Source organism: Ciconia boyciana, chromosome 1 (genome assembly GCF_034638445.1).
Source record: "Ciconia boyciana chromosome 1, ASM3463844v1, whole genome shotgun sequence".
NCBI classification, from domain to species: domain Eukaryota; kingdom Metazoa; phylum Chordata; class Aves; order Ciconiiformes; family Ciconiidae; genus Ciconia; species Ciconia boyciana.
Window position 1 is genome coordinate 134,652,236 of NC_132934.1, and position 10,012 is coordinate 134,662,247.

Sequence of the window (10,012 nt, forward strand, 5' to 3'; positions counted from 1 at the left end):
TTACTTTATAAGTAAGTAAAAACCTGTCTTTTTAAAACAATATTTCAGCGGGTTCACTATTAATAAAGACCTCTAAAGTAGTAACCAAAAACATCCCTCTTTTTAAATGCATTGCCAAGCAATTTCTAGAAAGTAGCTTTCTAATAAAATGTTTTAAAGATACGGGTAATACAGAAAGCATTCAAGACCGCAGCACTGAACATACAGCATTAAAACTAGCTATTAACTATTGCATCACAATAAAAATGAACAGTAATTACCATAGGCAAGTTGAGCCACATGGTGAACAACACCATTTACTTCAGAGTTTTGTTCCATTGACAGGCAGCTTTGTGTGGACAGCCCATTTTCTCCATGGTCAATAATCACTGCTTCAACATCATCCTCAACATTCACAGATACATAATCTATTAGCATATGCAGAAAGAGAAACAGGTAAGACTAGACACCATTCTGCGTATCAGATGACAACTGTAGTGCTTGTATCACGTCTAGCATTATCTGACTTGTACCGCGGGCTAATTTAAAACCAATTTCACTTTAGCATACAAATGCAAAGTCACTTTTAAACACAGGCATTGAGGCTTTAACACGTACTATAAGGGAAGCGGCTTACTATTGCTTAGTTGTCGGGATTCCTGAAACTATTCAGTACACAACTCTTCCTACAGTGTCCAGCTTCAACAGGAACAGTTATAGGCCAGTAGCAAGCACTTCTGAGAAGTCCACTGTTTACATTCAAGCATATGACAAGACCTATTAATTTGGGTTTGAAACTTTACTTTCATAAAGAATGCTTAATACACTTGAAACAAATCAGTCTACAAATCCTAACTGCATATTAGGTATTCATATCAAACCAAACATCGGCTCCCAATGAGACGTTGTGCAGAAACACTGAATGGCAAATCTCCAGTACCAAATTTTTTCCAATTAAACATACTGCATCAAGAAAAAATGTCCTTGTTTCAGAATAACTGTATTATAGCTATTATAGCTAGATCTGGTGGTTTGGGGAGGGGAGGGAGCAGAATTTATTCTTGATGAAACAAATTAATGGAAGGAATCATATTGTGAACCACTAAAGTTAGGAAATGAAACTTAAATTCAGCCAGCACACATGCATAATGACACACTAACTATATGAACACATGCTGTATTTTCCACAGGATCTCTACCCTGTTCAGTGCACAGGATGGACTGAGCTCCAGGAATGAATCAGGGCTGTTATGAGTGTAACAGTGGTCTGGTTCTTTACTCTTACACAAACAAGTCACTCCAAATCCTGCTCTCTTCCCTCTGTTCCAATTTCTTAAGGGACCAAAAGGTGGGAAAAAAGCTGAATTCCACAGCTCAAAGTTTTCCCTCTGGCCAGTACTCCCATCTAATCCAGAAGAAACAATACAGCAGGGTTTGGATTTGGCTGTCATCAGATTAGGAAAGACTTCACCAAATTGAGGGTCTGTTCAGAAACACCCATCAATTGCCATGCAGTCAATAGCTATGCTTACAGTAGTAAATGAGGCCAAAAAGCTAGTTGGGGCATAGTTGTCCTGCAAAAAGGAGTTTAGCTGAGCGGACATGAGCTGGGATATGCTGCTTAGGCTCAAAGTCAGAGAACAGTTCTTGGCCAGTTTTAATTAGCTGTATAGAAGTAAACAACAGGACTACTTATGAACTTAATTTAGGCACAGCTTTTGGCAAAACACTTCAGTGATGTTCACTGACTGAAGTTCATTGCAGGCTAACATGAGTTACTTGCATGTGTTGAATTACTTAACTGCCTCACAGGCACAAATTTTTTTGTTGATAATAATTTAGTATTCTACCTACTTTGGGAGAGAGTTAACTGAGAGTCTGGAAAAGTGCACCTGCAACGAAGCAGGTGGGAACAGAATTCTCTCTGCCATTTTCCCCAACCAGTATGCCAGGTTACTGTATGGCCTGACAAATGCCCTACTTACAGCTGGGCCTCTGCTGCCCTGCAATCATCTTTCTATCCCTAACTAGAGGAAGTGACACAAGTTGTACATTGCCTGTGCAACCCTACAACACACAGAATTTACCCGTATATTCATAATCTTTGCCACAAATCTCATGCCTCACTTTGGCCCACAGGAAATAAGGCAGGCACATCAAGCCTACCTGACCAGCAACTATGTCACTCAAATCTACAGCAGACAGAGCAACAGAAGAGGGAAAATTCTGTGGAACCGGCACATAGCAAAGACAAAGCAGCTCCATCTGGACTACAGGAAGGCCAGTATGATCAGAAGTCAGGAGACTTTCTACAACTGGTTGATACCGAAAACAGAGGTCGGTCTTCCATACCCTCCACCACCCTCCCTTAAATAAGTTTCAAAATCAGAATTTCAACAGTGCAGTGGACTCTGGGCAGAATGGGTTTGCAAAGTCTGTAGCTACAGCAACTCACAGCTGGAGGAGAAACATAAACCAAACAGGAAAATACAGAAATGGAAACACCTCACTTCCAAAAAATATCTAATTAATTACAACACATTTCTACCATGATGTAGAAGCAATGCAGCAACAAGCACTAGTCTCTCAAAACTTTTAACCTCTAAGATGGTGGTCAGGATCCTCCTTATCCCCAGGGCTTTTAACTGCCATCACCCATTGCTGAATATGGCTGCTTTCATACAGGGAAAGGAAATTACTCCCTCTTCAGAATGGCACTCTTGCATGGACAGTCAGGAAATTTTGAGATTAGAATACATGACCCATTTCCATGAAGGTTTATCAACATGCCTGGTCACTGCAACAATAAGGAAAGCTGCTCCAAATGTAGACCCACCTGCTTTGTACCAAGCACTTCTTCCTTTTCCTAATGTGTTCTAGTTGCCTTGCCTCTAAAGTCAGTGGAAAAATGTAAATGTCTTTGCTGTAGATTGGCTACACTCATCACCAAGGGAATGTCTGTGCTCAAAAGTATTTTGTTTAGAAGACTTGTCAACAAATATTAGCTAGTTCAAAAAAAAAAAAAAAAAGGAAGGGGAGGAGTAGTTCTCATCTTATAGTCCTATATATATCTTATTCAGGCAAGGGAACACAACTCTTAATGTCACTACTGTAGTCCTTCTTACATGTGAGGACTTCTTTGTTCATTCAACTACAACCTTCACACCTTCAAAAACTTGTGACAAAAGAATTCCAGCTATTTACTCATAAAGAAACTGCAACTTAGTCCTGTAAGCAATTCTAACTATTTCTGATGCTTCTTAAAAGTGCTAGCAATATGGAGTAATACCATATATACAGCACCAAACAATATGAAATACATATCTGTCTCTCTCAAGTAGAAACTACAAACTGCCAGATTCTGTGATTAATTTGTTCTCCTGAAAAAAACCCAAATAAAAATTAAGCCATCAAGATATTTTTTACTTGTGACTTGAATGAAGATGCAACTGCATTTCTTGTGCCAAGTTAATAACTTCATTGTGTTAATTAACTCCACTGACACAAAACATCATGACATAGATATTTAGACGTTTCCAGTAAGTCTTGAAAGGAAATTATAAATTTAAAAAGTGTGATTAAGAAAATATTTTAGGTTTATATATATATTTCATATAAGGCTTTTATTGTGAAGTGAATTACACATTACAGTAAGACTTACTAAATAGGCTGGTTTATCCAATCATTGGAAGAAGTTATCAGTTTAAGATAACTCTGAATTTCTGTTTGAAAACTGAAGTGACAATCATTTAAAATTAGAAAACATCACCAAACTAATTTCCTTCTCAGCCTCAATGCATGCTCTGGGTTATATGGTATAGACTATGACTTATTATTTTCAGTAAGGCAGCAGGAGATGCTATAATATAAGGTAGAGGTTTATAAAAAAATGCATTGCACAGAAAGATAGTTGTAGACAGAGCAGTGCTCTGAAATGACCAAATTAGAAAGCCAAGATTGGAGGCACTCTTTTTAACTTAAAAGCTGTTTATGTTCACCGTTTAGAATTCTTTCACCATGAGCTCTTCCTTGCTTCTGCACAAAGTCATCAGGTAGCAGGTATTTGTACAAAGTTAAAGGCACTTAAAGTTGAGCCCAGCTTTCATAATGATTTACATGCAAAAATGTCCAACTGTGTGTCTAACCCTGCATCAGAAGTTACATTACTATAGTAAGTACAGCTTTTTATGCAGCAAAGTAAAACCAAGCATAAAGAATTTATTTCCAATAACCAATACAGAAAACTAGTTAAAAGTAATTATGACTTGAAAATTGTCTCTCTTCTTTGGAAACTATCATTTGATCAACATACTCCAGCAATCAAATGACTGCTTATCTTTTTACTACGGCTTGGTCACCTATCCCCAAAAAGTATAGTAGTATAGGTTTTAGTGAAAAAGAGCTGAAAACAGAAGAAAAATGTGAAACATAATACTGAAAGAAGAATAGAACCAAACTGCAAAATAAAGAAAACTTGGGGGGGGGGGCGTGCATGGACAGACCACCAAAATAATTTAGAGATGGAAAGATGTTGATATTAAACATCAAGAAATACTAAAAACAAGCAAACAAAAAATGCCCACAAAAACTGAAAACCAAACATGAACTCTTTCAAAGCCAGAGTTAAAAAGAGAAGACAAACATAAAAGCCCAAAAAACTCTGTAGCAACTACGAATTACATACCAAAGCAAATCAAGCAAAGCAACCCTACCCAAACAAATAAAAGATATATCAAGGAACTTATATGGGTTTAAACTAAGACACAAAAGGAGAGCCAGCTAGCATTAACTTGGAACACAACTAGATCCTGCTCTATTTATGGCCTGACACTTATGCTAACACACACAAAAAAGGAACTAACACAAGGGTGAGCACCGGGACACCAGTGTCATGATGCCTTTCAGCGGTAGTACCATCCCATCCCATCTTCAAGTAATCATTTGCATATTAACTCAATCTCATTGCAGATGTAACTGAGAGTTTTAAGCACATTTCTGCATACTATGATAATCAAAGCTACAGGCACAGAAATACAGCCAGATCTAATGCATCAGCTGAAGTCTGAAGACAAGCTGACAGACTACTTTTCTTTCCCCAAGTATGTTACTAATTAAATATATCACATAAGCCAGTGGGATAAGGAAGGACTCCTACTGAGTCAGGCATTACCTGATGAATGCTCTCGCTTATTGCGGAAACAGAAACATAGGCAATCATGAGGTATGAAAGGAAGGCAGATGAGAGAGCTGAAAGCACTGAGTAATACTAAATCCTATCCCAATCTCTACTACAGAGTTCCTGGGGGCTGCTAGCAAAATCACTAAAACTAAGTCAAACTTTTCACAGGAATCCAGTGTTTTTTCTTCATTTTCTAAGAGTTCAGTTAGACACATCACTGTATTTCTACAAACATGATCTTAATACTCCCAGGTGCAACACACAGCCATGGAAGCTATGTGTAAGACAAACTAGATTTTATAAAGATGCTCACATACTGCACTCAGAAAAATTGGGTACCATCCACCTCCAAGTTGCATCCTTGAATTCAGCACACTTCTGATAATTTTGTCCTTCATCTAGATAGGTTGTCACAGATCAGAGACACCAGAATACTCTACCAGAGACAAAACGCTTATCAACAGTCTCTGAACACTGAAACAATAGTTAATTTAGAATGCTGTACTCAAAATTTGCATGACTGAAATTCGCAACAGATTAAGACAATGGGATTGTATATTGAGCAAATACAAACCAATTACTACGGTGAGAAGCAGAATAATGAAGCCAGATTTCCAGTGGCTTTAGGTCTCATATTTGGATTACTGAGGTGCTAATAAGATCAAAACTCAAGGTAAAACAAATCTCACAAAGAGGCCTCTGATGTTTAATAAGATTTGAGCTCATACTGCACCTTTTGACTGAGGAGTATTATTAATGGCACATCTTTTCTATTGACAAGGAATTTAGAACAGTCTTAATATTTAAGAGTACCGAGTTACAGACAAAGCCAATCAGGAGACCAAAAAATTGAGGACAAAGGAGAAGGAACAGACACCAAACACATTACCCTGCATGTTTGCTTAATCAGGAGTATATCAGGATTGCTATGCTCCCACCCTCCTAGATCTCAATCCTACCCCTTTACTTCATGCTGACAGTTGTATAATGGCACAGTGAACTGGCTGAAGCCTAACCACACCAAAAATAAAACTATTTTTTAGCCAGAAAAGCTCCCTGAACCATGAAGTTCAGGGAACACAAGGAAATCAGGCATCTGAGCAAGAGACAACTGGAACCTCTTGAGAGGGTAGAGGTCTGTGACAGCAATGACAAGCTAAATGAGTTTAAACTGATGTGAGACTGTGTAACATTACTCCTTGGAAGGGCAAGATGAAGCATATAACTGACAGAAATATACCTGCTTTGATCCTAAGTAAAGGAAGCCCATATACCTCTAAGACACAGAAGTTGCACTATGCATTATGTCTTCAAATGGAAAGATCATTAGGTCAGGCATCTCACTTTAGGAGCATTACTCATCTCTGCTGGTACTCAGATTTTGTATCTGAGTAACTGCAGCACTCGGGGACCTGACAGGGTCAAGACACCTCTGTTCCCCAGCAAAGTCTCCCCAACATTTTGCCACTATGCTCACCCACCACTTGAAGACTAAGGAAAGCGAAAGCTTCCTCCACCACACACCACACAAATCCCGCTGGCCCCACACCAGAGGTAATCACGCTGTGGCAGGGCCACATTACTTCTTCTGAGCAGTAACTTCCCTGAGAGAGTCCTGCTCCCAGCTCTACCGCAGCACAGCCACCCACGGTCGCACCTCGGGCCTCTCGCACGGCTCCCCTCTGCCCTTGGCTCAGCTGCGGAAGGACTGACGCTGCAGGGGCGCCTCGGGAATGCGCGTCCCCGGGGAAAACCCGAGCGCCGCGGCCAACGCGGGAGCCCGCCGGGGCACGTACGCCCGGCCCCGAGCGCCCAAAGGGGGAAGCGCAGCACCTCTTGCCCGCCCGCGGGGACCCGCGGCCCCCCGCGCCCGCCTGCCGGCTCCGCGCCGCGCGCAGAAGCCGTTGCCCCGCCACCCCCACCCCGCGCAGCACCTCCAAGCGCCCGCCCGCGCGCCCTCCGCGCCGCGAGCCCCCACCGCCACTGACGCAGCGGCGACGGGCAGTAGCGGAAGCCAATGGCGGCGGCTCGCCCCGCCGGAACCGGCGAATAGCGGCGGGCGCGGTGGGCGTGGCTTGGCCGGCTCAGCAGAGAGCGTTGGGGCTGTTGCGAACGATGAGGGAGCGTTCTCCGCGCTCCGGCGGCTCTCCGCGTCCTGTCTCCCCTCCCTCGGGGGAGCGGCGGGGCGGGGGCGGCCGGGAGCCTTACCCTCGGCAGACATGGCTTGCTGGGCCGGCAGAGCGCGGGGTCCTTCTCGGGCGGGTAGGGCGGCGGAGCGAGCGGGGGCTCCGGCACAGGCAGGTGTGGCCGGAATGCGGCGTTGGAAACGGAAGCGGCTTCTCCGACGTGAGCAACAAACTGTTTTGAAGCAGTGCGGCTGCGCGCTGGGCACGGGGGCGCGCCTGGCAAACGGGAGCCGGGGGAGCGGGGGCGGTGCCGCCCTCTCCCTCAGCCGCCCGCCCGCGCCCTGGGCCGCCGCCTCGACCTCGGCGCCGGAGGTGTGATGCCGGGCGCCGGCTCTCGCGTTAGGGAAAGTGCCCCGGCTTTCTCTGTGCTCCTCTTGGTTCCGTGGCACTGCCACGCTCCCTGCTAGCCGAGGCCTGGCCGAGGGCAGCGGGCTCGGTTTCATGCAGGCTCCTCTGTCCCCAGGAGGATGGACGGCTGCCGAGATGCTCTGCGAGTCTCTGCGGGAGGGCAAAGCCGTGGGTAACTTCAGGTCCGGCCCCTGCGGTTCTCAAACTGCAGAGCCTCTTGTGCATGCCACCCCTGGCCCCAGGTTTCAGCATACAGTAATGTCTGGTTATCTTACCGCACCATCAGATGCGATTTTGGTTCTTAGCAAACCACTTGCTGTAATGGGAGAAATACAGTTACAGAGGGGTATTAAAGGCTGCAAAAGTTTGTCCTCACGGAACTGTACAAAGTCAGGTGTTAGGGCCCCAGTTCGTACAGGAACACTCTGGGTCTTTGGGAGGGACGAAACGTAGACATATCAGCCTCACCTACCTATATTAACAATTTTGTGCTTTTTGCCCTACCACTGCCTCCTTTGTCTCTATACACCAACTCCCTTTTTTTAAATTCAGGACTGGGGATAAGGGGGTCAGCAGGGCCAGGACACCCTGTCCAGACATGCCCTGGGTGTGCTCACACTCCCCTCTGGAAGCACAGGGATATCTCTGGGGGAATATGTTTGGGGAGGGATTGGAAGAAGATCCAGGATGGTGATGGGACCTGATCTGCTCGTGGTCTGGGGCAACGAAGTGCCCTACGACAGCCTGCAGGACCAAAGCCCAGCTCAGCAGCACCATGGAGATACTAAAGCAAAGCAACAGAAGAGCAGTCCCTGCAGGTCCAGCCAAGAGCCCTACCAGGAGGTGAAAGAGATGTTTGGGAAGTGCTGTGCAAGGAGAGAGGATGGTGTGATCCTCTCTGGTTGTATCTTTTATCGCATAACCTAATATTCCCCCACTAAAAGCTGATCTGCACACCCACAAAGAAGCAGGAGAGACAATGGCAGGGGGAGCCCAATTCACACCCCGTCCTGGCTACTCCCAGGCCCATGCCAAGGGCAATCAGCCCGTCAGAGGCCCATCTCCACATGCCCAGAGGAGCCCAGGGGCACAAAGGCAGGCAGGAACCTAAATTAACGACTCACAAGGAACAAACACCCTGTCCAGGCCCCTCCCAGGGCTGCCCCAGCAGAGTCTCATGCCCAGCATCCAGGCATGAAACCCATCAAATGAGTTTAGCATTTAGTGAAACTAGTGAAATGAGCAGTAGTGAAATTAGTGAAACTCATCAAAAGGTGCTTTAGCACCTTTTGGACTGAGGGGGGGGCTTGTTGCCTGGGGGTATGGGGCACATTATGGGGGAAGAGCATTTCAGGATTGCACAGGACTTACTATGAGATGTTTAGAGGAGGAACCGAAAGCAGGGAAAGGGATGGATTGAGGTGAATTGGGGAGGAACAAGCATGGCGTCATATTAAATTTCTTTCTAGCTCTTTCCTGGGATGAGAGTTCTCTGTTCTGTGCACGCGTGTGTGTATGGGGGTCTGAGTGCAGCAACGGGAGTCCGACCACGTGTCAGAGGGCCTGTGTGCCCATGGTGCAGCAACTGGAGCGAGTGCGGATGTGCGAGCACTAATGAAGGTCAAGCTGGACTGTCCAGCCCGTAGGTGAAGTGGCCTGGGAGCCAGGGGTGCCTCTAAGGGTGAGACCACGGGGGAGTCAGCTACTGGGGACCAGGGGAGTCCTGGCCAGCTGCTGGAGAGACCATAGGGTCTGGGGGGTCTCAAGGGGTGAGGGGGGCATGTGTGTGTCTAAGAGCAAGACCAAAGGGTGGTGGCTACTGGGGGATCAGGGTGCCCTGGACAACACTGGGTCTGTGAGTGGCTCTGTGTCTCTAAGGATGCAGCCGGGGGGGGGATGGCTGTTGGGGACTGGGGGGGTCCTGGCCAGCTCTGCATGTCTGGGGGGGTGGAGGGCTGACATGGTCTGCGCCAGCAACTGCAGTGGGGCTGCGGCCTCAGGGACTCGTATGTGCCAGCAACTGGGGAGACTGGGATCCAGGGCCAACTACTGGGCAGACTGAGTCAATGCTTCCTTTATCACTTTCTGATCTGTAGCAGGTTTTAAAAGCCTTTTCTGTCCTTGACGTAGATAGCAAGATGGTAGACCAGCATCTACGAGCCCCATCTTGAACCGAATCAGTGCAGTACATCCAGTTTCTTGCACAAGTTTCTTCACCAAAACACAACAGAATTTTCTGATGCTTTCCAGATAAAGTACTGGGCTGAAAGAGCATTGAGTAAGCTAAGAGTTTTACTTTCCTATAAAGCTTGAGGTGATG

General features: G+C 45.6%; 1 protein-coding gene across 6 annotated transcripts in view; it reads right to left on the reverse strand.

Moving 5' to 3' along the window:
* Positions 1-7,514, reverse strand: part of BEND2 (BEN domain containing 2) — a 34,069-nt gene extending 26,555 nt beyond the window's left edge. For 2 of the 6 annotated variants that reach the window (XR_012040042.1, XM_072849206.1), the window contains exons 1-2: positions 7,367-7,507; positions 261-407 (exon numbers count right to left, since the gene is read on the reverse strand). Coding sequence is in view for 5 of the 6 variants with exons in the window: in XM_072849206.1 (XP_072705307.1) it covers positions 261-407; positions 7,367-7,379 (160 nt within the window). In the remaining variant the exon portion in view is untranslated. Of the gene's footprint in view, positions 1-260; positions 408-616; positions 729-6,815; positions 7,037-7,366 lie in introns of those variants that run through there. The other 4 variants (XM_072849218.1, XM_072849210.1, XM_072849224.1 and 1 more) reach the window with 3 other exon arrangements.
* Positions 7,515-10,012: the final 2,498 nt, after the last annotated feature.